Source organism: Miniopterus natalensis, chromosome 16, assembly GCF_054644295.1.
Source record: "Miniopterus natalensis isolate mMinNat1 chromosome 16, mMinNat1.hap1, whole genome shotgun sequence".
Lineage (NCBI taxonomy): Eukaryota > Metazoa > Chordata > Mammalia > Chiroptera > Miniopteridae > Miniopterus > Miniopterus natalensis.
Window position 1 is genome coordinate 9,040,185 of NC_142096.1, and position 27,187 is coordinate 9,067,371.

General features: G+C 39.7%; 2 protein-coding genes across 7 annotated transcripts in view; one reads left to right on the forward strand and one right to left on the reverse strand.

The window, feature by feature from the left end:
- Positions 1 to 11,931, forward strand: part of OXR1 (oxidation resistance 1) — a 100,590-nt gene extending 88,659 nt beyond the window's left edge. For 3 of the 6 annotated variants that reach the window (XM_016224266.2, XM_087825357.1, XM_016224271.2), the window contains 6 exons: positions 1,731 to 1,811; positions 3,627 to 3,749; positions 4,517 to 4,669; positions 6,404 to 6,499; positions 8,135 to 8,208; positions 10,849 to 11,931. In XM_016224266.2, the coding sequence (XP_016079752.2) occupies positions 1,731 to 1,811; positions 3,627 to 3,749; positions 4,517 to 4,669; positions 6,404 to 6,499; positions 8,135 to 8,208; positions 10,849 to 10,984 (663 nt within the window). In that variant the 3' untranslated portion in view covers positions 10,985 to 11,931. The remainder of the gene's footprint in view (positions 1 to 1,730; positions 1,812 to 3,626; positions 3,750 to 4,516; positions 4,670 to 6,403; positions 6,500 to 8,134; positions 8,209 to 10,848) is intronic. The other 3 variants (XM_016224267.2, XM_087825358.1, XM_016224272.2) reach the window with 1 other exon arrangement.
- Positions 11,932 to 16,052: 4,121 nt separating this feature from the next.
- On the reverse strand, positions 16,053 to 20,274 carry ABRA (actin binding Rho activating protein). Its single transcript, XM_016224261.2, has 2 exons — positions 19,595 to 20,274; positions 16,053 to 16,996 (listed from the first exon to the last, which is right to left on the reverse strand). The coding sequence occupies exons 1-2, from the start codon at positions 20,257 to 20,259 to the stop codon at positions 16,519 to 16,521; spliced, it is 1,143 nt and encodes a 380-aa protein (XP_016079747.2). The 5' UTR covers positions 20,260 to 20,274; the 3' UTR covers positions 16,053 to 16,518.
- Positions 20,275 to 27,187: the final 6,913 nt, after the last annotated feature.

Consider the following 27,187-nt stretch of genomic DNA (forward strand, 5'->3'; position numbering starts at 1 on the left):
CTGTCATTCTCAGTTGAGAGGTCTTTAATATTTTTAGCTAATACTGAAATTGGAAATTTCAGAAAAGTCATTCAAGGTATACAAAATATTTTAATATCAAAAATAAAAACCAAAATAAATAAGGCTCTTCAGACATACTTCAGTACTTAGGGTAATAGGTAAAAAATGTTGATGTAAAAGTGGTGTTAATAGTAGTGCTCATTTGCTATATGCTGGACACTACATTCAATCCTCTCTATGTATTTTATTTCCTCATTTACATAAAAACCCTATTCAGTATGTATTCTTATTATTTCCATTGTTTTATGAGGACATAGAAAAAGAAGGGGCCAAACCCAGGCCCACCTGATTCCCCAGAGCTGGAGATCATGACCACTTTGGGTGTCTTTGTAAGCAGAGAGTTAGCTTAACACTGCATGCATTGTACTTCCCCCAGAGCTAGAGATCATGGCCACTTTGGGTGTCTTTGTAAGTGGAGAGTTAGCTGTAACACTGCATGCATTGTTGCTTTGCAAAGTCAATGTAATAATAATGGCCAGAATGGAAATCTGTCCCATTTCTTTCCTTTTTTCTATTCTCATGTCTTTCATAGCTTTTATAACAGGGTTACACAGCTCTTTATGGAGTCACCTTAAAGTCAACTGGTGGCTAATTCATTTTATTTGGCTAGAACAAGAGCCTTTTAAATCCTAAATTAGAAGTCTAAACTTTATGGGCTGATTGGTTTAACTGCATATTGTGGCCAGAACCTCTACACATTTGATCACAAGAGGAATCTGTCGTAGCTCAGGAGAATCAGCACATGTTTATGGCATCACCAGAGTTCACTATATTTATGGTTACTGTTTGGGGAATTATGTCACTATCTGGAAAAGCTGTAGTAGTTGTTGTGTCAGCCTGAGGAAACTTGTCTGTTTTTGTAGGCTTTTTGTTACAATGTTTATCTGTCAAGTACGGCTTTCAAATTTGCAAGAGACTGGTCTAGGCAATTACAGAAGAAAGAGACTTTCCCTTAGGAATTTAGAATGTAGGAAAGTCGTTAAGTTTTATTCACAAACTACTGCTGCAGTACCAACCATAAAGAAATATACAGGAGAGGCAAAAACTGAAGTGTCACTTAAAAATACCGACATAGGAAACATGCCTGAGAAGGTACTGCTGATTAGATATGCTTTAGAAAATCGAATTTCCTACTTCCTAGAGCTTGCTTTTCTTACTGCCTTAAGTTTTAAAATGTGCTTCGTATCTTTTCCTTGCTTCCTCTCTTTTTTTCTGATACAGACCATGTGTCACCTTTGCCTAGAAGGAATTTTTCTAGCATCACCATTAGGATGCAATGTTTGAACTAAACTGATTCAGAGAGGAGGGTGGAAACTACCATTTTCTTTGTAAACTGTGCAAGACATTTAGATTTTAGATACAATAATCTTTGATGTTAGCAAAGCATGTTGTGTTTTACATGTTTCCTTTATAATTCTTTTTACTCAAATTCTGTCTACATGAAACAATCCATAAAATAAACCTTATATTGCAAACTAGTTGGATGTGGTAGTTAAACTCTATGTATATTTCACTGTAGTTTGATATATACATTTCTTGGATTTTCAGCGTGGAGTTGGGGAAGGAAAGCCTGATTCTCCTTCCCCTTTTAAATCTCTCCATTTTTTGCATTTGTTTTGGCTCTTTCTCAATTGTCAGTGGAATTATTGTCTTCCTGTCTCCACATTCAGGTAGTGTCAGTGGCTGAGTATCACCGCAGGATCGATGCTCTAAATACTGAAGAACTGCGCACACTCTGCAGACGTCTCCAGGTGCCCCCTTCCGTAGTTTAAACCCCCCAGAGAGTGACCACTCCCTGTTTTAGTGTCTTTCATCAGGGCAAATCTCATTTTTAAAGGATTTGTTTTGACTGTAGCACTAAAATAGCCCATCAGAAAATTCCTTTTTGTACTAAAGAGGACAGTAATGCTTTGAAGAGCTGTAGGATTATCTTTTCTACCATCTTTACATTTGAAAAAGACTCAGAGGAATTTTCTGTCACTTTCGAACTGTTCTCAGCACTGTGTGTTTCTTTGAGCGATGAGTAGTTTTCATTTTATTTTAACATCGGAAGAATGTGTTTGGGTTTAAGATCAAATTATTTCTAAAGAGAATCTGAAAGATATGGTAGTATGGGAAAATTTCAAAAATTTTAATGGATAGTAAGATTTTACTTTCTCTTCTTTAAAGCTATTTCAGTTGTATCAACCCCACATCAAATGTTTTAATGAAATAAATTGTTTTGTTCCTGAGGTATTCCTGGTTGGTATTAGAAATACTTCAGAAAATAGTATAGGTTAGGCACCAGAACTGGATAGATTATTTAAAATTCCGTGAAATAATCTTTATGAATTTTTTTTGTAGAAAAAAGCAAGTGATACAATTGAATTCATTTCCCAGTTTGTGTACTGTGTGCTTTCCTCCTTTTAGTAAGATATGCTTTCATGGCTTTGCTGGAACTACTAAATTTTTTTCTTTTCTTTGAATGCTTCTTATGCTGCCTTGGATTTTTTTTTTTTTTACCTTTCACATCATCAAAATAAGGGTTAAATATGATGATGTGAAAGAATATAGTTTAGCTTCTCATCAAAAAACAATACAGTTCTAGAACATGTATTGGTTAAAAATATATGCTGTTAAGTTTTGGTAAGAAATCTGTTAAAGGAACAAAATAGTTTAGCCAGGTTCCATTTCTGTGTAAACTGTAAGTCGCTGAGCATTGCTACGTTTTAGTTATCTGCTCCAATAGAACTCTATTTTCCAACTTAAAAATTTTATTAATGATGGTTATGTTTCATATATTTTCTAATGTTATTGTGTTTTATACATTAAAATAAAATTAATGTGAAAAAGCAAGTACCAACAGCAGGGATTGTGTAGGAGTTTGTTTTGTGTTAATTAGTATTTTTATCATTTTAATATCAGTGAGATCATTTCCATCAAACAAAAGCATTTATTCTTTTTAATGCATCAGATTGATCTAATTTAAAACATAGATTTGTGAACGAGTTAACTTTTAAATTCGTTGTTTGGTTCAAGTAGATAAAAATTTCACTGCTTAGAACATAAAAACAATGAAAGCATTTTTTAAAATAATGGTAACTTTTTCAGTGAGGCAAACACACATCAATGAAGTTATACTTTTTTATGGTACTGTTCTTTAAATTAAAATTGTAGCACTGAGGAAATTTTCTTAATTATTTTTGACAAATTTTATATTTACCATGAAAAAAATAATTCCACGTATTTTAAATAACACACATGAAAAGCATGCTAGTTGGCCCACTTTTGTCCTTTATCAGCAAAATTAAAGTTTGCCTGTAACGGTCTCCTTTACCACAGAAGTATGGGCTTATCATTCATTACCCTTCTCCATGTACTGGATAGAAAAATGTCGCCTTGTAGTTAAAATACCTTTTTCTACATTGGGTGTTTTTAAATGGAGCATTCTTTGCCTTCTAAAATCCTAAATTAAAACTTTAGCTACCTTTTCTAAGGTATAAAGCTTGATTTCTCTCAAAAGGCTAAAATTTTTGAAAGCATGTTGTAATTTTATATTAATACGCTGCTGCTGTTTACGTCTTTAGATTACCACAAGGGAAGACAGTTCAACGCAGGTTGCTCCCGTGAAGGCAGACCTGGAGTCCGAATCCTTTCGACCAAACCTGAGTGACCCCAGTGAACTCTTACTGCCAGATCAGATTGAAAAGGTATTGCTTACTCATGTGTGTGCATTTCTGAGTGTGTCCCCCTAAGAGTAAAGCAGCCTCTGCTTAGTTGTTTTAAAAACTGAGGAAGCAGGGTTATTGCTGCTCGTCTTCCTCTCCCATGAAGTGAAAGTAGACCCAGTGTAGCAAACCAGTGTAATAGAAGGTATTATCGGGTTTAGGTGAGCAAACGTTAAAAAATTAAGAGTAGCAATTTAGGTGAGCCACTGCAGTAGCCAGTATTTAATTTCTTATTGAGTGCCAGTTACTTGCTTTACCTGGATTATTATGTCGTTGTTACAACACCTGTAGGAGTTGCATACTCTTAACTGTGTGCATCTTATAAATAAAGAACCTTGGGCACAGATACAGTAAGTAATTTGTGAGTGTCACATAGATACGAAGTATGGAAGCTTGATTTCTGTAACTCTGATAGTTTGCCTCTAGTGCCTGTTGTTTGAGAGGTTATTAATAATCAAGCTAACAGTCCATTCAGTATTTTGTCAGTTCAAGACAGGGCTCACTATAAGTTATTCATGTTTCTTGTCTCTGTTCTAATTTGTATCTTGTTCCAAATGATTCTTTCTTTTCCTACTCAACAATTAGTATTTCATGCTGAGAAATGTACAATTGCTTTTTAGGCATCTCGGTGTCTTTGAGGATGATAATCTCCTGTTTTTTATAAAGTACCATTCAGCTCCAACTGGCATTAGTATCCTACAAACTGTTAATAATCTATCAAGTAAATTTTAACATTTTATTTTTGAAAGCTTACCAAGCATCTTCCACCAAGAACAATTGGCTATCCATGGACTCTTGTTTATGGTACCGGGAAGCATGGCACAAGCTTGAAGACCCTTTATCGAACAATGATAGGTTTAGACACCCCGGTGCTGATGGTGATTAAAGACAGTGATGGGCAGGTATGAAAATAACTATATAGGTACCTTACCTTTTAAGAGATTACAGTAACAGAACTTTTAGCATATTCTTTTGATTAAAATTTTTATTAGTACATTTTATTAAGTATAACTGATAATTGTTGATTACTGTTAGGCAATGCTGAGTGCTCCAGAGGGTAGATATGAGCATGAGTAAGAAAGAGTTCCTCCCTTCAAAGGGATTATAGTCTGGTAAAAAAGAACCTTTAACTATCAGTGCCTCTAATGCGAAGCAAAATATGCCAAGTAGTAAATACCTAGGGAAACAAAAGAGGCGCTTAGAGTAGGGGCTGTTTATATCTCTTTGGGAGAGATAAGAGCTAGGTTCACAGAAAGGGTGGAAATTGACAGTCTTGAAGTGTGGGTAAAGTTTTAAAGTTAGAGATAATTGTGTGAGGGTGATACCAAGAACAAAACAGCAGGTAAGCAAGAGAAATCCCCGTGTGTTCCTCAGACAGTAAGTTCAGGTCAGTTACCAGCCCTGGAAAGTGCTGAGGGGGTGAAATAGCAATACTGACTGAAAAACAAGACAAAGCACTACTACGAGCACTACCACCTTTAGTGTGCTTATTGTGGACACTTGTCTGATCACTTTCTATGCATTATCTTCAGTAATCATCCAAACCCTGTGAGATTGCTGTTTGTATCACCCCTGTTTTAAAGATGAGTTAACTGTGACTTAAAGAGTTTTACCAGCTTTCCCAGGGTTATACACCCAATAAAAGCAGGAATGAAAATGAACTACTTTTACATGCCTTAGCATAGGTGAGTGTCACAAACATAACATGAGTTAAAAATCAGATGCCACAGAGTAACTTTCCATTTATAGGAAGTTCATAAATGGGCAAAACAAATCTATGGTATTGCCAGGCTAGTGGCTTCCTTTGGCGAGGGCGGGGGTGTTGGGGCAGAGGAGGCGCAAGGAAAGCTGCTGGAGTAATATTCTGTTTCTTGTCTGAATGAAGGTTAAAGGGCACTTTGCTATGTGGTGATTCAAAATTGAGCTGCCCCTTTATATTTTATGTATATACATATTTATTTCTTATATTTCAATAAGAAAGTCTATTTTAAAAATTAAGACTATAAAAATAGAATAGTGACTGGAGAGATCATTTGTCAGGCTCTGTACATTCCATTCATGTTGTAGAAACTTAGACCCAGAGTGTTGAAACGACTTGTTCCGGTCATTTTATTCATTTGTTCGTTTTTTAGGGTATCTGCTGTGTGTCTTGTACTATGTAAGGCCATGGCCTTCACAGGGCCAGACAATTCAGATCCAAGGGCTGCCCTCATGGAGTTTACTATCTAATGAGGAGAAAGCACGCTTTTTTAGTTGCGGAATATTCACCTGTACTGAGGGCCTTTCTCCCTGAGTGCTCCACTCCCACAGCAGCACGGTGTCCTTGTTGTACACGCATTGTGCATGTAAGCCCTCCTGAAACGTGTGAGCCACTTTTTAAGACCATCTGTTTAATTGTTACAATAAGCATCTTTTTATACTTTAAAACTAGGAAAAATCTTTTTTTCCCCTATTGAGAAACTGATACGATTTGTACTTGGTATTAATATGAATTATGTAGCAATTGACCAAGTTTCCCTTTGTAAGTACAAATTGATAAAACTATACTGGATTTCTTTTTCTCTCTTTTTGCATTTTACTTAAACATATATAGTGGAATAATACTTAATGAAACAATATGCTTTTTTTATCCTTAGGTTTTTGGTGCATTAGCATCTGAACCATTTAAAGTGAGTGATGGCTTTTATGGTACTGGAGAAACCTTTGTTTTTACCTTCTGTCCAGAGTTTGAGGTGAGGACGGTTATCCCGGTGTTTATGAATAGATGGTGCACAATGAAAGGAACTGCTCTTTGGAGTCATGTGCACTCACAGTTCACTCTCATCTTTGCCTTTTACTTACTGAAAACTGCACTTTTTTGATAATTTTTGAGCTTCAATTTTTCTGTGGATAGAATGGGGACTATAAAGTATAACCAAGTTGTTTAAAAATTAAATGAGATTCTTATATGTACAGCACTTGGCAGACACACATCATGGGCTAAGGAAGTACATCATTGTTACTCTTCTGTTTATGAGCTGTCATGTGAAATTCCTAGAACTTTTAATGACCAAGTAAGCGTAATGATACACATCTTAAAAACCTAAACAATAAATTGTTTGTGCTTAATTCAGAAGTACCCATTTTTTTCTTTATTGTGGCTTGACTAACTTAAATGAATACATTCTAATGCCAGTCAGATCTAACATGTAAAGGTATGCATGAATTTTCGTGAATGTGTGATTCTATTTCAAACATTAAGTGCAACCCTAGCATCTCAGGTGCATTAGGGCTCACCATGTCAGACCTTTCCTACGAGAGGAAATTACAGTCTTGAAAAAAGGAATCAAGAGATTTGGTGGGGGAAAAAATGAGTGGTCTCTAGGAACAGTTTCTATAATGAACAAAAAAGGAAGGATTTGATAATACAATAGGAGCTTTCTTAACAGACTTTACTTAACTGGCTCATCAGATTAGCCAGTGCTTGCCATTCCCTTCATAAAACATATCAATTGACAGCTACACCTCACTGGAAGCTTGTAGTTGTTAACAGAAATTTTAAGCTTCACTTGTGCTTATTCTCAAAACTGTTTATGCTGTTTCTACCTGGTAATTGTTATAATGTAATTAAATCTTATATAACTGAAAAAGTGAATATTAAGGTTTATTTTATTGAAAATTATAATGAATACTTTGGAAAAACTTGATAAGGGTAAGGTGCTAGAAATTGCTATTGTGGTAGGTGTAGGTAAAACTCCCATGAAAGCTTAGAAAAATAAATTTAGGCATATTAACATCTAGAAGTCTTCCCCTTGGATTTCTCAAGTATTTTTATGTTCTCTCCGCTCTTTAAAGAAATTGAAGCTTGAAATCATAAAGATGTGTCATGGGCTTATATAAGAATAATGAGAAGCAAATACATACCCAAAGAAATGACCTTGCCCTTGTATCAAAATATTACAGTATTATCAAATTAATGGACATTCATGTTTAACATTAAAATAAAAGTTAATGGCATCCATGTCAGTGATTTAAACTGATTTAAACTAAGATCAGTTTAGTAGTTAAGTGGTTTCTTCAACTACTTTCATTAACCACTTAATTCTTAATACCTATATAGTCTGAAAAGAGAAGTATGTGTGAAGAGGTAGTAAGATTTGAGGAACTGGAATTGAAGGTTACGTTGCAGTAGATCATGTGCTGTTAAATTTAGTTATACAGACACTGAAACCCAAAGCACCACAGCCTTCTGCCCGAATGCTTTGTTCTTGTTTTTGTATTTCTTACTATCCATTTAGGCTTGTTAACTATTTGCAGTTTAGAACTAACTCTGTTTAGTGACCATTTCATTTACATATTTAAAGCTTTTTTTCTTTTCATTTATGTAGGTCTTTAAGTGGACTGGAGATAATATGTTTTTTATCAAAGGAGACATGGATTCCCTAGCTTTTGGTGGTGGAGGGTAAGTCTCCTGAACATTTTGCCATGAGATTTGTAAGAAACTTGAAAAATGTATTTGCATTATTTATAAAATCAGTTATCTTTGGAAAGTTTGACATTAGGATCCTACTTTGTATATAATGACTAAGAAAATATCATTTATTTGCAAGAAGGTGCTTAAGTGCAGCATTTGAAACTGTTGGTAGAGTATTGTTTATTCATTTTTAAATGCTGTTTAGTTGATTCCCTTTTGATTAAAACCCATGTTATTAGATTACAATGACTCCTTAGTATTTTAAAAAGAAATATACCTTAGAACTTACCCAGTTTTCAAATACCACAGTGCCTTGTTATTTCTCCCAATGTGTAAAAAAGAATTGTTTTCATGTTAGTCTACCCTGGAGACTATTTGGACTGATATTTTAGGCAATAATAGAAATTGTTTTTTCAAAATATTTTAGTTATTGCCCCAACCCCCTACACAAGTTTTCAGGGTTGGTTTTTGTTTTTTCTTGTTTTGTCTTTAACAATATAAGTCCATCAGTAATTTGATTTGATTCTTTTGGCATTGCAAGCACTTTGAGAAACTTTCTTTTTTTCTTTTTTTTTTAAATATCTTTATTGATTTCAGAGAAAGGAAAGGAGAGGGAGAGGGAGAGATAGAAACATCAATGATGAGAGAGTCATTGATCGAGCCCGCAACCTGGGCATGTGCCCTGACTGGGAATCAAACCCTGATCGCCTGGATCCCAGGTCGACGCTCAACAGCTGAGCCGCGCCCGGCCGGGCGACTATGAGAAACTTTCTTAACTCTGGTATCCCAGCTTCATTTGTGGTGTTTGGAGGTAGCTTGCTCCACTACCTCCCGGCCTAGACTTCTCAAATAGTGCTTAGCAAACAAATACCAGCTTCTTCCTTTAGTACTTCTCTCTGTCCTTCAAGATCAGACTGAAGTTTGCTAAATAATTCCCAAGCTTATAAAGTGTTACTTATTTGCTTCCCATGGTTGAGGATATTCATTCAGGCCACAGAACTTACTAGCCTGTAAGGATCATTCTGAGTGGTTCTAGCAAACTCTGTGGCCACTTCTTTGTAGATAGGTGTTTGGAAGACGTGATTTCAGTGATTAAAAAGTAATTTTGGTTAGTTATTACAGCCTTTTCTGGAGAACATAACTGGGTAACTAAAAACTATGTTATCTTTAGTAGTTGGAATCAGCATATAATGTTTATATGTTCCAATCACACCTTCCTTTTGGTGGGGAAGGAGCAGTCATTTAGCCCTACCCGAAGTGATGGTCTTGCATGTGATTTTGTAAGCTCTGCTGCAGGTCTCACAAGCAAATGACCTAAAATTTCAAGCTGTTAAGAATGCCTTCAGTTGTTGAAAATAGCATACATGGTGTCAGTAGCTGTCTGCCAGAACTAGATTTTAATTATACAACATGATTCCAGCAAACTAAACTAACCTTTGGCTCATTTGGTTACAAATTAAGACAAGTTTACTGTCTTTGAAGAAAGAGAGTACAGGCTCAGAAAATGGGAGCTACAAGGACTTGGTATTCCAGAATCCCAAATAGGAGCCCCAAAGAAGTCAAAATCATGATGGTGATAGACCAAACGTAGGCTTTGGAGTCAGGTAGACCCCGTTCAGATTCCAGCGTCAACATGCATCACATGTGGGACCTTGAGCACTCAAGTCTAACGTTTCCTCAGCGGTGAACTGGAGATTGAACACTTAACATTAACCCCACATTTTATTTTAGATAATGTAGAACTTTTATGTCTCTGAGCAACTCATGTTAAATATATGGTGGAGCAGAAGTAGGTTTACGTTGCTCATGTGGTAATAATACAATAATTAAATAGTAATACAGGAATAAACTGTGTTTTGTGTACTCACAACTGTAAACCTACTTTTGCCCACCCTGTATTTCTCAGGACTTTCTCGCTGTTAAGCCAGAGTAGTCAGTAGTCTCACTCCTTATGGTCTTCTAGTCTGGCCTGCAGAGGCCCAGATTTTTAAAGCTGTTCTTAACTTTGTACTGTGAGGTTTTAGTTTGATTGAGTTGTTTATTTTTTTATTTTTTCCTAACAATAAGTCATGTTGCAAACTGTGGGGTTTTTTTGGCCATTCCTTTTTTTTTTTTTTTTTAAGCATTACCCAAATTATACATCACTGATATGTCCTATAAAATCCGCTTTTTCATAACTCAGTTTTGGTTGACTTTATTATGAAATGATTGACAGGGAAGGTTATAAATAGACCATTTGAAAAAGTAGTTTTACAGTTGTCAGTACATGAAACACAGTTTATTCTTGTGTTAAGTATTGTATTGTTTTACATACGAACAACTGTAAACTACTTTTGCCCCACCTTTTATATTAAAATCATAGAGCCAAAAAGAAACACCTTATAACAGGCAAAGAATAACAGAGGCACACTTGTCTCAAAAGTTAATTATATATGAAGTTAATTTTAGAGCTTTCATTTTATCCCTTGATCTGTATAGTAATAGTGACTGTATAATGGGATATGGACTCGAGTTGTTGGATATTGAAATGTCTCATTTAAATTATTTTACAACCTCTGCAATTACTATTTTACAACTTGAGGCATAAGTATTAAGAGATTATTGTTAAAACTATTTTATGTGTTGCAGGGGAGAATTTGCCCTTTGGCTTGATGGAGATCTCTACCATGGAAGAAGCCATTCTTGTAAAACGTTTGGGAATCATACACTTTCTAAGAAGGAAGATTTCTTTATCCAAGACATTGAGATCTGGGCTTTTGAATAAATATAATGCTCTCTGTCTTAGCAGGATACTGGCCCAAACCTGACATGGACAGGCATTGTTTGGAAAGTTCGAGAAGCAATACATTGTAACATGTTACTCGTGCTTTAAAATTAGTCCGTATCACCATTTATTGCACTTATAATTTTGGAATTCATTTTTAAAATCATGTTTCTGTCCCAGAGTTCTTTAGCTGTAGACCGTGGTGTGGGTCCATGCAGTATAAAAGTGTGGGTTTTGTTAGAATTTTGGCAGCATTTTGATCACAGTGACCGCCTCATCTACAATCCATGTTATCAGTCCCCTAAAAGGATGGTGCTCTTTTGTTGAACCTCTTTTGGTTTATTATTTTTAAAATTATATTGATTGTTTTACTAGACCAGTCTAATTGGGGCATTGAGGGAATGAAGACCTAGATACCTCTATATCCGTGAGGTTGGCACAGGCAAATTTTGAACATGCTCAACTTGGTCATTCTTAAGAAGGAAAAAACACATGCCACAGTAACGCATACTTTATGGACCCCTGTGTTCTAGTTCTAGTTCACACTACAACATCCTCTTTATTAATTTTGCAGGCACTCTCAATTTCATTTGAATAAAAATGAAATTTGAGGAGAGTTCTGGTTGAAATAGACTGCAGTGCGCATGATCTGCAGGTTTGGGCATATGCTGTCGTCATTGAATTAACTGATAAAGCGTTACAAACTGACAAAGGAGAGTGAGAACTTGGCAGTTCTAGGGGATTTAATGTATCAAGCAAGAAAATATTCTACTTATATATTTGTAGCTTAGCAGGGTATTATACGTACAAAAACTATGAAACATGCATATTTCTTCACCATTTGTGTCAGGTATACTGTTTTATAGTTCTGTTGTTTTGGCCTTATTGCACCAACTCCCAAAACATAGGTTCCTCTTCAAAAGGAAAAAAAACTTGTGATTTTTTTTTTTGAGTTACTAGTTACCATTAGCATTTGCTGTTATAAAAGGGCAATGATTATAGTAGACAATATTGTAACTCAGTAGACTTGTTGAATATGCAAACTTACTGTCGAGTGACCTCAAAAAAAAAAAAAAAGATAGAACATACTAGTAGTTCTTACCCTCTTTTGTAGGAAACCAATAATAAGCCATTATGGCAATAATTCATCAGTTAATTTCAAAGCTTCATGTTATGCAAGGAAACTCCTGCTGTTATACATGTGACAGTGACTTTGTGCTGAAATTTCAGCTATTCCAGATAAACATTGTATATTATCTTGTAAATTAATGTTTAAAGGTAGTTTTGTTCTTATAGAAAGTGTTGATTGCCAGGTTGCTTATAGCACTTTAAATTATTCTAAAAATGAAATGATAAGCCAAATATGTTGGCTTAAGTAGTTTTAGTTGTATAGCACTTGAATATATTTAGATCTTTTGAAAATTTAGATAATTATCTAAAAAAGCATAATGCTAATGGAAATAAAAATCTGATGTTCTATTTAATATGCTATTGCTGAATATGAATAGAAAGGCAGGGCATCATTTTCTTGTCTATGTAAAGCTATCTCATTATAACTTAGTAACAATATATAGATTAAGTGTTTACAAATAGGGAATTGTAAATAAATATATTGGGTCCCCCCCTTTGGTCTTCCACAGCAGTATTATTGTCTTTGTGGAGTTGACTAATCCTACGAAAAAAAAATCCTGGTTGGATTTCAACTACAATAAGGTCATAGTGGTGTATACCAAATAAAATTAAATACATAAATACAAATTTGAGTTTGGATTTATTGAAAATCAATTTATTTTCATATCTAAGAAGTCTTTGATTAAGTGTATTACTATCTTTTAGGTATAAAAAATGCTTCTAATCACGGTGGTGGTTGATGGTGGTGACAGTGATGGTGGTGGTGATGGGGGTGGCGGTGGGGGTGGCAGTGGTGTGGTGGTGGTGATGGAAGGATGCGTTCAAGCAGAGGGAACAGCACAGTTTTCAAAGAGGGAAAGTAAGAGGGCACTTGATGTGGAGAAGTGCAAGTTAATATTTTTAAATTATATTTTTTTCTTTTTTGATGGGGAATACATAGCAAGGTATGACTAATGTCATAAAGAGGTTTGTTGTGTGCAGTGCCAAGAGATTTAACTTTTTTTTTTAATCTCATAGGCGTAATTAAGAAAATTTGAGTGGAGAAATGGCATGATCAGAGTTCTACTTCACGAAGATCTCTGAAAAATGGATCGGTAGAAAAACTAGAGACAGACAAGCCCCGTTGTGAAGACCAGAGGGAAAATACTGAGGCCAGAAGAAGAGTAATAACGATGGTGGTTAAAGAAGGGGGCTGGATTTGAAAGAGATTTAGGATTCGAATGAGCAGGCTTTGGTTACTGGCTGTCAGAAGAGTCAAGGGTAGCTGTCTGGTTTTTTACTTAGAAACTGGGTGTATTATCTATCGAGCTGGGTGATAACACAGAAAGGAGAAAACAGGTGGGGAAGTTAGGTTAGGAATGGACCTGGTTATGTGAGACACTGGGGGGGATTTAATATTCTGTTCTGATGAAAAAAAATTTAAATCAACAACATACAAGTAGATATTGAAGCCATATCCTATGGATGCAATGCCTTTGGAGATTATAGACTGAGTAAAAAGAGAAATCTTGAGATAGATGTGGGGGTGTTTAGAAATATTAAATGACAGGTAGAAGAAAAGGCCCAAAGCTTCCATCTCAAGAAGCTAGAAGGACAATAAATTAAACCTAATGAAAATAGAAGGTAAGACAAAGATATGTGCAGACATCAATAAAATTTAAAACAAATATACATAACAAAAAATGTGAGAATAATAAACTGTAAACCTCTAGCAAGATCAAGAAAAAGATCACCATTGTTGAGAATGTAAAAGGAGACTTCACTCCCGAGCCTGTAGACCTTAAAGAGATTGGATATTATAAACAACTTTACATCAGTAAACTTGACATTGTAGATGAAGTGGAGAAACATTTTAGAAAATAATTTATTAAATCTGATCCAACATAAATTATAATTTTTATGTTATAGAAATTGAATCTGTTTGTTTTTTTAAAAAAAAAAAAGCCTTCCCTCAAAAATCCCTGGTCCATATGATTGGTTCCACTGGGTAATTCTTTTTAAGTACTTATAATTGTTTTGAGGCTAGCATGACTTAAACTTAACAATCCCTACAAAAAAATAAAATTCCAGAACCATCTCATACCTATCAACACTTAACTTTAAATGTAAGTGTATTGAATGCTTCAATCAAAAGAAATAGGGTGGCTGAATGGATAGCAAAACAGACGTGGGTAAGAAAAGAAGCCCTATGTGTGTGCAGTCTGCAGGCGCCGCCTCAGAACAGATACGCAGACTGAAAGTAAAGGGGTGGAAAAGACGTTTCATGCAGGTGGGACGGGAAAGAGGCTGGGCTAGCAGCACCTGTGCCTGACAGAGTAGGCTGTTGGTGGTATTGAAAGACAGACACAAAAGGCAGGCGCGGAGTAAAGGGGCAGCCTCGTTTCTCAGCGATGGGAGGAAAGAGCCCAGGCGCAGGACTTCCCTCCTGTTGGCGCAAGAGGCCAGGGTGAGCTTGGGAATGAAGTCATAAAACTTCAAAGTACAAAAGTTGAAAGGCATCAAACATTTAGAGGTCCAGAGAGAAGGGGTAAAAATGTACATGCCAACAGCCCAGAAACCCTTAAATATCTTACAGAAAGTTTGGAAAAGGAAAATCCTGAAGATTTGGAAACCAATTGTACAGAACCCATCATTGGAAATTCGGAATTACCAACGATAAAATGCTATTGATAGTAAATTTCATTTATAATTATTTTGTATTATTTTGGTGATTATAAAGATATGAGGACTTTGATGAGTTTATTTGCATCGAGTCCTACTTATTTTTTTCCTCTAAAAGCCCTAAATTTTCAACTGGGCTTTTCGATCATGGAAATTGTAGGACACACATCTGTCACATGGCAGTCATTTTCCTCTAAGGACGCTAGCTCTCTGACTTCACAGCTACACCTTATTAGAAGAGTGCTCCTTGTAAGCTCTCTCAGAAGACTTTTTAAACTCCTTCCTCAAATTCAAACAAATTGAACTCTGAAGGAGCTGTGTCAGTGCCTGAATCAACCAGTGCTGTCCAGAGTGGAATATGAGGAAACTCTGGAAGCCTTGGTGTGACTGTTCCACTGATAGCTGGAAGTAGCCAAGTTGTACTCTATGATTTTGATGTATTCCAAACACATAGTTAAAAATAGTCTAAACACAAGAACAGGAAATACAAGATGATGTCTTTTATTCTTGTACCATATCTTAAAATGTTGACATAGGTTCATGGTTATGATAGTGTACATCTTACATGAAATTCTTATTAATATTGGTCATCAATTCATAATATATTATAAAAACAAAAATGTACAGACCTTTAAGAAGTTACTGGAACTTTAAGTTTTAAAGAATCATACATGAAAACAAAAATAATTCCTATAGTAGTTTAATCCCTACTTTATATTAAACCTAACACCTAACAATTATGAACATCTCTATTATTTTGAGGTATCATAATTTGATATTAATTTCTGCATTTAACATCAAAGTGCTATATAATTTAGTAATTTTTATTGAATTCAGTAAAAATTGTAATCTCACATTTTATTGTTTGTAGAATTCTATAAGGCACATTAAGTCTGAGGAAAAATGACAAGTAGCAGGTTAGTGTCAAGTTTCTCGTTGGCATCATATTAGACTAAACTTTTCACTGTGGCAGAATTAATATTGCTCTTCTGTAATTTTCAGATATTTTATAAAGTTTGTTAGAGTATGAAGAAAATGTACATGAACATTCCACTTTATTGTAGAATTTTCTATATTACTAGTTCATTATATTTTGACATAAATGTAAGCAGCATGACATATTACAGCTTTGAGAAAAAATAAACTCCAAGAAGTCCTACAAGGGCAGGTAAAATTGATCTCCCACCTTCTCTGTTGGTTCTGAGACCACCGCTGATGTCTGTTTTTCATGGGATTTGCACAAATGAAAAGCAAAGCTAATTTAGGAAACATTAAATAAATCATAGGCCCATGGACAAATCTAAGCAATTACATTATCTTATTTGAAAACTTAATTTTTTATTTGTGTGTCTATTTTGTAAGTGATGCTATGGTTAACATGAAAGTACAAAATCAAGCTTAGAAAATTTTAAGATTAGTTTTGCCGAACTTAATGGAATTCTTTTTCCCCCGAAAAATGACATAATATGTGCTGCTGCTATTTACCTAAACTCAGCATTCTTCTTAGTTATAGTAATTATTTCATTAAAGATCTATAACAATGTCTGCAATGAATAGCCAGATATTTTTGCCTAAAAGGGTAAGTGGAATTTCCAAATCTTCAAACTTCCTCAGAAACAGAGTGCCAAAAAAGTCATTTGTGGAAAAAATTGTTTAGCATTTCCTAACTTGTGACAGAGCGTTTGCATTTTAGTTTTTACTCCCTCAGCAGTTCACACTAAGAGAACAGTGGGTCCGCGCGTTCACGCGAGCAGAGTGATCACAACGTGGTCGTCCCGGCCTTGCCACAGCATCTCGCCCTCGAAGTCCACCAGCCCGTGCTTCCTGGCGCGCATGAGGATGCCCACGACCTTGTCCGAGATGCGGACGTACCTGTCGAAGAGATCCCCGAACGTCACCTGGACCTTGCCGTCGCGGCGGCGGCGGGCCATGGTGCGGATGATGAAGCACATGTCCGTGATCTCCCTGTGGATGTGCTGCTCGGCCCGCCTGGCCCTCTCGGCCGTCTTGGTTCCCTCCTTGGGACGCCCGTAGCCCTCGTCCCCCTTGTGCAGGCGGCTGGACATGGCCAGCTGGTAGTCAAACTCCTCGCTGAAAGGGTTCAGCTTCTGGGATTGTATGTGTTCCTCAGCCCACTGCTGCCACCTCCCCTTCAGGTCGTGCACTTGGCTGTGTTCCCGCTGGGCCTTGCGGCTGAGTTTCTCGGTAAATCTGTTTGCCCTAAAGGGGAGAGAGCGAGAGGATCAACACACTGATATCCTACCACACAAGGGCTGCTTGCTCGTACTTTCTGCACTTACGCGTCATAATGGAAGCCTCTAGTTTTTTTCATTATAAAAGAAATATAAGCACAATACAAAGAAATTAGAAATGAAAGAAGAAAAATACCATTGTTTTTAGCGTGGTAGATGCCCTTCTAGATTATTTTCTCTAAATAACAGTAAGGTTTTAAGCACCATAAAATAATACTAAACTATTTTAAGATAAAAGCTTCCTTACACAAATGGAATGCAAATACATGTACCTTAAATTGCATACTGATGACATTTTAGAGCTGGAAGCGTGAGTGTATCAAGGGAATCCACTTTATGTAGTTCAGAAACCAGCTGTTTCTCCGCAAATAAGGCTTATGCCAGCACACACGCATCGTAACATTCACGCTCCTAGATTTTCATCTATGGATTTTTAATGAGAGTGTATCTATACTAGTGTCAGTGGTGTACCAGGAATTTTAAAATATCTAATTGTATAGATAGAAGACACTGGCTGGCAATAACAACACTTATTGAACACAATGCTGGCATTCTCGGGCTAAAGTCAACGCTTCCCACTGTGCCATGCTGCTGCTCAGCAGGTAAATGAGGTGTGTGTCAAGTGTGTGTGTCCTTGCAATTTGGAATGCATTTTTTATAAAAAAAAAAAAAAATACCAGCGTTGGAAAGTGTAACCCAGTAGCAGCCTGAGTGCAGGCCTAAGTTTAAAACGGGCAATTTGTCTTTAAAAGACTTGCCTGTCATTTCTGCATCTCTAATCCCCTAGACTTTTTCCCCAGATCTCTCTGCCTTCGAGAGTAAACATGATGTGTTAGACAATCTGAAAGAGCTCCGTACTCCTCAGCCTCGCAAGTGGCCCACCCTTCCTCTCCCCAGCACCCAGTGGCCTCATCTGGAAGCGGTGGGGTTGGCGGTGGAGAGCAGCTGGGAATTTGCTTGGGAGAGTGGCCTGCCTGAACTAAGCAGCCCTCCTGGCCGCACTCTCACAGTTTGCTTTTCAGAACCCAGGAACTGTTGCAGATGTGAGTATTTTCACTATACAGATTCACCTCCTGAAGCCTGGTTATCCAAACGCAGGAGGCTGATAGACGGAGAGGGCGCCCTACGTATTTGTATTAACATTGTTTTCTAAGAGGAATGACACCCACTAGAGGGCGAACTTTCTTCAATTCCCACACTTTATGTTTCCAAAAGTCCTGTCCTATTCCAATGGATTTCAGACTGGGAATGCGCTGCTACATACAACGCTGTTCTTTGCAGCCACATGGGACAATACGTACGTCACAGGATTATAAACATTAAAAGGGAAAAGCATGTAAAATACCCATAGTGCACACTAAATGCACGAGGGTTGTTAAAATGATCTAAGTTTGCCATTTCATTTTTCTTGAAAGCTTGCGATATAATAGTTCTAATTCTTTCAAAACACCTGTGAAGTCACACACTGGAAGACAGACAGCTCTTTGTCAAATTAGGTAACCAATTTTGTATTTTCTGGTTGTTTCATACATAAAACTTGAAAAGCACGCCTACACATCTAACTGTTCTCGGGGAGTCCGTTAAAGGCACTCATCACATCAGAGATGCTTCCCATGTTGTGATATCCTGGGTTGGGGACTGAGATATCCTGACTTTCTAGTATGTGGAGGTGGAGTTAAGTGTCTTGAAATAAAGCATGTGTTTCTTGTCTGAATAAGTGTGGTAGTTTGAGTGTGTGGGTTGTGTATGTCTGTGTATTTGGCACTTAAATAGTTAAGGATTGTGGTATTTTAATTACCTAGCTTTAATAGCATTTCTCTTTGTTTACAGGTGACAGTTTTTTCCTGAAAGTTTGGAAAGGTGCTAAATACTAGAATATGTGAATAACAGCTTTCGTCTATTGGGCCTATGTGGCCGGTACTGTGCTAAGTACCTGGCAGCCTCTCACTCACTTCTCTCAATACTATAGGATCTATCCCAAAAGATTGCTGTTGCCATCATTCTACAAAGGAGGAAATGGACTTGGGAAAATAATCAGGTGTGTGCGGAGAACATTTAAGATCTCTTAGCAGCTTTCAAGCAGGTGGTACAGCATTGTTAGCTGCAGTCAGGGCAGAGCTGGCATCTGAACCTGGGCCTGTCTGACTTCAGGGCCTGCTCTCAAGGTAGGCAGCCGCCTCCTGCCTGGTTACAGATCAGAGGCCTGTGTTCCACGGGCACTATTTGGGGAGACAGGGCTCCTGATAAAATTTAGACTGATTTGGGACAAAGGAAAGGCACCTCCAATCGACCTACCAGCAAGCATTTTTTTCTCTACAGAGAAGCCAGTTTACGAATTATACAGTTGATCTTACAGTTTTACCCAGAGCACACGCCACCCCTCTGGTGGTTTCACTTTTGTTGCGGCTAAAACTCGAGTGTTCAGTTCAAGCAGGGAGGAGAAACAAAGCAACGCGGGCCCCCTACCCAAAGGTCCCGGGGAGCCGGGCGCCGCCCCTTCAGCTCCGGGGCCTGCCCCGGGGACCCCCCCGCTCCCGGGCGCCGGGGGCAGCGTGCGTGCACTCACTGGGCGGGCAGGGGGCGCCTGATCCTGGCAGCTGCCGCCTGCTGTCCATCCTGCTCGGGCCTGTCCTCGCTCTCCCCGCCGTAGCCACTGTCCTCCGTGTCTATGCTGTCGCTCCTCCACTTGGGCTCGTCCTGCTCCATCGCCCTCCAGCCCCTGGTCAGCTCCGCCACCAGGCGGGCGCACCTCCTCCTGCGCGTCGGGGAGCCGTGGCTGTGGGGGAGCCTGTCAGCGGCGTCCTCGGGCTCCCCGGGCTCAGGCGTGTCACCGTCCTTCTCGTATCTGTGGCTGAGGTGGCTCACGTCGCCTCCCCTCTCGTACGCTTTGCTGACCACTGTCTTGGTCACCTCTTTCCTTTTGATGTGGGCGACCTCGGCGCCCTCCGAGCTCTGTCCGTCTCCGTGCCCCTCCGGCTTCAGGGAGGGAGGCTTCGGGGCACCCTGAGCCTTCTGGTGGGGCGTGGGGGGGGCCACTGCCTTAGGATCCTGGGGTGAGTCCTGGGTCGCTCCCGGCAGCCAGCCCGCGGGCTCCTGGGCCTGCCTGGTACTGTTCTCGTTTGCCCACTGCTGCCAACCTCGGGCCAGGTTGATCACCAGGGTGGCCGTGTGGATCTTCCGGAGGGCGCTCTTGGCGGGCCCCTCCCCTCTTCCATTTTCTCCGGGTGTCATGCTTCCCTCCTCTTCTGCGCTGAGAGCCAGGGATCCCACAAAAAGGAGTGGGGGCCCGTGGGGTGCGTCCGACTTAAATAGAAGCAGGGTGTGGGGTGGGAAGAGTTTGGTGACGACGAAAGTATGCGAAGCATCTCTTGCCAGGACGTGGTGCCTTCCCCCTGATGCTGTTCTTTTTTTAAACCCTGACGGCTCCAGTTTCATCACAGCAGAGGGATCTCCGCGGTAAAGGACAGTGATCTGCTCTCTCCCCTTCTTCTCCAGGTGCCAGAGTGCAAATGACTAGATCTGATCATGTGCTCAGCCTTATGTTTTTCTTGACCTTAAAATATGGCCCTACCATTTATAGAAGCATAAAATATGTGCACAAGTTGTACTAGGGACATTATAGGTGTGGGCTCATTTAAACCTCAACAGCCCTCAAGATAGCTCTTAGTCCCATTTTACCACCGAGCGCGATGAAATCCAGCTCCCCAAAGCTAGTATCTGAGATTCGAGCCCAGAGCCGTCTGCTTCAAAGCTCTACCTCTGTCCATTCTGCTGATCAGAGATCCTAGGTGGCCTTTTTCTGTTTCCTTCAATTCCATTCAATACAGACCTTAGAAGTCACCTCATCCAACCTCCATTTTCCAGATGAGAACATTGAGGCCCAGACGAAAGGGGGGTGACAGCAGACATGTTTTCTAGTCCCGGGTCTGAATTACTGTATAAACAAATCATATTAGCTGAAGACGGTCAACATTTTGGTCCAATTATTTTTTAAATCTTAAAGACCTACACATACATTGAATTACATAGATTATTATGAAACAATAATTCTTTTCAAATTTTGTTAAAAATGACCATTTAAAGACACAAAATAAGTCAGTGCTATCAGAAGCAACCCCTGCCTTATCTTCTGTTTTTAATAACACAACCTTCTTTGCAGAAAAAAACCCACTCTTTCGATTCTCAGAGCAAAGACGGAAATACAGTTTTTTAAAAGATGGGATAGGTAGGCCATCTGGACGGAAAAGAACCATCTGTGATGTGTACTAAACCAGGTAAAATGCTCAGAGCTCAGCACTGAATGTTCTTAAAGTAAGACAAATATATTTTCTTCATAGAGCAGTTCTATAGACTTTAATACTGTACCCTTTTCTCCAGCCTTGGCCTGCAGGTAACCATGCTGATAAAAAAACTGCTAAGAGCATACAAACAGGTATGAAAGTTAATTGCTTCTGATAGTAAGACCACTTTATTTTTTAAAATGATGCCAGTTTTCTCATCATGGAGGTCATTTACCTCCTAGGATTAAAAAATTAGGGAGCGGTTTTAATCCCCTACCTAGAAATCTGTCACGGGTTCAACATTATCCGATGTTAACGGAGTTCCAGCAATGGACAGTCAAAAATCCCTCTCGATTAATTAAGAGGAAATTGGAGCACAGGAAAGAAAGCTGTTGCAAACAAAGATTTAAGCTGAAGTCTAACATTTCTGGCGTTCGTTCTTGTTGTGTGGATACTCAGCAGGCTCTGGTTCCCGTTGAGACTCCCTTCGCCGAGCTCGGAACGCCTTGGGAAGGAATGGGGTTCCTTAGAGGCGCCCGCGAGCTTAGTCCAGGATCAGGCTCATAGACAGTTTTCAAAGGGACTTTTCTGCTTCGCTGGCCACACCTGCTGCACATTCACTTCTGATAGAGGGACGACAGATGGAGACAGCCAAGTGTTGTTTAGTCTTTCGGGCACCGCAGTCAGCTGCCGGGGCCTGGGGCTATCAGCACATAGCCTTGGCAGAAACAGAGGCCTCTCCTAGAAGAACCTGGTTCTTCTGAGATGTCCCTCCCACGGCGACTGTGGCCCTTCATCCATACTTGTGCAGAAGGGAGTGGGCTTTCCTGCCCTAAAGCAAGACCTGCTTGCCACCTTCTGATCACCACAGGAATGTTCTCCCTCCCTCCTGGAGCTAGGTCTAGAGTCTGAGGAGCGGAGTAGCCTTCTACCTGAATGGCAGGTGTAAAAGATAAAGTCCCAAGAACAGAGAGAGTGAAATAAGTAGTTTACGGTGCGGGTTTTCTATAAAACTATGAGATTAGAAACTAAGTGAAGTCGCAGACCTGATGAATGGAGTTGGTACCACCCAAGAAATTCCTCATAAGTGTGGAAGTTTTGGAAAAAAACACTAGTTATGATTTGAGCATATGGGCAATAGCAGGGAGAGTGGGGTGTGAACCCACTTCTCCGCAGGTGGACCCTGACTTCCAACCCTCATCACCGGCTCCCCGACCTCACTCAACAGACCCTGGAAACCTGTGCTTGCTCAAAGCTCATGTGAAACGGTAACACTTTGATCCTTTCTGCATAAGCTGAGCCCTTGTTTCGTTTCTGAAAGGTGGGAATGAAGAGACGTCCATGCGAGCGGCTGCTTTCAGCTGCACTTTTCTCGATGCCTGGGCGCGGGATGCCGTGGGCAGGCTGGACGGCGGGCACAGGGGGCCCTCCAGGCCCTACTTTCAGGGTGCTGCCCCTCTAGAGGGGCAGACACGCACACGGCTGCCCACGGCGTCCCGCACACATAATTTATTTTCTCTAAGATTCAGTTTCTTTATAAGATTGGCATTATCAGAGCATTTACCTCCTGGAGTCAGTGTGGGGTTTAAATGAGTTAACACGTGAAGCACTTAACACCATGCCTGGCACGTGCAAACTCTCAATAACTGGTTATTGTTATTAATATTTTGATTTTGAGGCCTGGAGTTAGAGAATTAAAGCTCCTTAAGTAGTTCTGTTTGACCAAGGACAGGATTAATACCAGAGCCGTAGCAGGGTGTCTTCAGGTGGAAGGGTCAAGTGAAGTCACTTGTAGGGAGTGGAGGCTTCAAGGGGAGGCTTATTTATAGTGTTTTATTTTAAGATACTTTATAGTGAGGCTCTTAAGGCAGTGTCTAAAAGGTCTCCCTCACCCCGGTGAGGGTCACATGAGGTCTCAGTTACTCCGGAGTGATAACCAAAGAGTTGAGCACAGACTGAATTGGTGCCTCTTGGAATATAGAGCTCAGTGGTTTACAGTCACTGAGGATCACGTTAGGATCTTAAATCACATTGGGATCACCCATGGAGCTTTAAAAACTACAGATTATGAAGTGCTGTCTCTGGATACAGGTCTGGGGTGAGGTCCTGGCACCACTTGAATCTAACATGACCTCAGGATTGAGACCCATGGTTCTAGCTTCTAGAGAGCTGTGGGTCCGGCAGACACTCAGCATGCATGTTTTAAGAGTGTAGTGACCAGTAGTATGGGTCCAGACAGATTGGTTTTGCATTCTAGATCTCCTTTCAGAATCTGTGTGCCCTTGGAGAAGTTACTTAACTTCTCTGATACTTTATTGCCTTGTCGGAAATGGCAATAATATTATTTTCCCCCCTAATGTCTGTGAAGCATCGTTTGAACATTAGAACACTCACTCCTCCTTCAAATGCTTTCTTCGCTTGACTTCTAGAACAAAGCACCCTCTTGGTTTTCCTCCTACATCAATGGCTGCTTCCTCTCAGTGTCCTCTGCTGGTATCTGCTCCCCTTCCCAGCTCCTAACCCTGGTGTGTTAAGCTCAGAGTCAACTTTGTTCTACCAGTTGCACAGGCCAAAAACCATGAAGTAATCTTTGACTCTATCTTTTCTCATATCCCAAATTCAGTCAAGGGATATGTTGCATATACCTTGAAAGGTATCCAGAATGTACCATTTCTCACCATCTTTACAGCCATCAAACTCCCCACCTCTGCCTACCTGGACCATTCGCAGCTCAAGCCACCATCAATTCTTGTGTGAATTATGCATAGTCTCCTTAACTGATCTTCCTGCTCCCACCTTGTCCAGTCTGTGCTCAACATTAGCCAGATCCTTCAAAAACATAAGTCAGAGCCTATCACTTTGGTACAAAGGGATGGTGTGTGGGAAAGAGTAGAGACTGAGATAATTTTTTTTTCTATCCAAAGAACCCCACCACCTCCAAGGGCAGGATGTTTGGGGGTCTCTGTAGGCACTCTGGTCTCTTTCCCACCCCCTTTACACATATTAATTTGGAGAAACTGGTAGGACATTCAGGGTAAGTTGTTCAGTAGGCAGGGACTGGAGCTCAGGGGAAAGGTCTGGGCTCTTATAAAGATTAGGGCATCGTTTTGGATCATGGATACTCAAGTTTGCCACATCACAGAGTCAACAAGAGTTACATGGGCTCAAACCCAGGCCCTGTGAATGACTGTGCTCCAACAAATTCCTTTTCTCCTCCTTGCACTCCACCCCCACCTTGAAAAACAGAACTTCACAGCTTGTGACACTGCTCTCTAAACAAGGAGATCTAATTATAGAGTTCCTTAGCTCTGACTTTTATCTGATCCTGTAAAACTTTCCTTTCCTTAATAGCCAAGTGTCTCTACGTGACCTGATGGAGGTGTTAGCTAACTCTACTGTGGTAATAATTTTGCGGCATCTAAGTGTGTCAAGCCAACACATTTACAGCTTAAATTTACACAATGTTATTTGTCAATTGTATCTCAGTAAATCTGGGGAAAAGGTATCTTCAGAAAGTAGTCTACACTCCTTAACTTATGACTTCCTTTTCATTTTTCAACTCATTCAACTCACAATTCTGATTTTTGCCCTGAAACTCAATTTAGTCAAGGTCATGGATGACTTCTTCATTGCCAAATCTCAACCTCTATCTTCAGTTAAATACAACCCAGATGTCCTACAGACTCTGCCACGTGTAATTTCTGCCGAAAGTAGCTGAGATTGGTTGGAATCCATGGAGCAGGAAGTCAAGGAGGGTTCAAGAAGGCCTGGAGGTGGTGGGTTGTAGGACGACTTTGTAAAAAAACGTTTTATGAAAGGAAGAGATCCACCATCTAGTGAGAAGCTGCATGGCTTGTTTGCTACAGTGAGTGCAGAAATCTGGTGCCAGACAATGAAAATCCTTCTAAACTTTGACTTTGAAAACAGTGGGTTTAAAGAGGTAGAGGCAGTAAGGTGACAGAGAGAATTGCGTGGACACACTATTTCTGCAGGTAACAGTCCATCTCTGTTGTACCAATAGGACGTCCTTTGGAGTGTAAGACCCAGGAGCTATTCTGGTGACCTCAACCCTCCTCACAGGAACTTTCTTAAATGCTCCCTTATTTAATAATGTAAAATCTGTTTAAAAGGGTAAAATATCAACCCAAAGACACTTTAAGAAAAACATGTGGAAAAGTACAGTAAAATTACCAACAAGGAATACTTACTGGAAGAATGTTGCCACGGAACAGATGGAAAGACAGTTAAATAAATTATTGCATATTTGCACAAATGATGACACTCTAGCCAACAGTGCAAAACTAAATAAGGAAACTTTCAGGTAAAGAAAGTTATCTGACAGAAAGCTCCAAGATATATTAAATTAAAAAAGCAAGATGCAGCATAATATACTGCCTTTTGTATTAAAGAAAAAAATAACAATATATGTTCAAGTTTCCTGCTCTATCCATGAAGAAAAATCTAGACAGATTCAGAAAACTCTGACACCAGGGTTGTAGGGGAGACGTTTGCTCGACTGACTCCCTTCCCTTTAGGTCTTGGCTCATCCCCCTTCTCAGCCTGGTTGAATGTGAAGGCCGTGAAGACGGTTGTTTTTGTCTGTTTACTGACGTATCCCAAGCACTGAGAACAGGACACAGCAGGCACTCAAGGAATATTTGGTGAGTGAATGAATGGGTGGTAGGAGAGGGAGACTTCAGTGCATACCTTTGTATATTTTAATAATAAACTTATGCCCTGACCAGGTAGCTCAGCTCATTAGAACATCATCTGAATACAGCGAGGTTTCAGGTTCATCCCCGATCAGGGCACGTGCAGGAGGCAACCAGTGAATGCATGAGTCAGTGGAGCAACAAATCAATGCTCCCCTCTCTCCCTTCCCCTCTATAATATCAATCAATAAAAATAATAATAAACTTATTTTAAAAGTAAAAACAAAACAACAATCAGATTTATTTCTATTTTCGCCATTTCAAAATGTGTAGAACTCATTGCCCATTTCCATGATTACTTTATGATTAAACTGGGGCTGAAAATACTGGGTTGCTCTAAATTTTCCAGGGCCACCTCTGTATATCCCTAAATGAGGGTGGGCTCCAGATCCTCCTCAAAGTCCTGAAAAAGAGCCACAGGGATGAATTCAGTCTGGTCTGGCCCCTTTCAAAGGGATTGACTTGCCACGGCCTCCTCTGCATGCTCTCCGAGGATTCCAGGCTTGCTGTATGTACAGGCTCTGCTCCCCAGACTTGCAGCTATTTCCATGGTCCAGTTCAATGAGCCATCGTAATACTACACATGGGCATTATGAATGCTGGAGGTACAGAGACAAATCAGGCAGTGCCCGTGTCCTCTTAGAGCTCATAATCTCTTCAGAGATTCAGGCACACGTGTTAATTACAGGGGACTCCACAAGTTGTCCACCTAAGGATTTTTGTTCCCTAGGTATGTATTATTTTGCTAGGGCTGCTGTAACAAATTGCCACAAACTTGGTGGTTTAACACAAAAATTTATTCTCTCAATTCTAGAGGGCAGAGTCAGAAATCAAGGTGCTGGCCTGGTCAGGCTCCCTCTGAAGTCTCCGGGAGAGGACCTTCCGTGCCCCTCCCAACTCCTGGTGGCTCCAGGCTTCCTTGGTTTGTGGCTCCATCACTCTAGTCTCTGCCTCTTGTCTTTCCAGGGTCATCTCTTCTGTGTCTCCATCTTTCCCTCTTCTGTCCATGTGAAATCTCCCTCTGCCTTTCTCTTATATGAGGACACATCACTGGATTTAGGACCCACCAGAGAATCCAGGATATCAACTCAACTCCTCAAATTAATTACATCTGTAAAGATCCTTTATGCAACATTCACAGATTCCTGGTGTTAGGATGTGAGCATA

Coding starts and splice junctions, on each gene's coding strand:
- ABRA (XM_016224261.2), bottom strand. CDS start 20,259: ATGACACCCGGAGAAAATGGAAGAGGGGAGGGGCCCGCCAAGAGCGCC. Junction 16,997..19,594: donor AGGCGCCCCCTGCCCGCCCA/GTGAGTGCACGC, acceptor TCTCCCCTTTAG/GGCAAACAGATTTACCGAGA.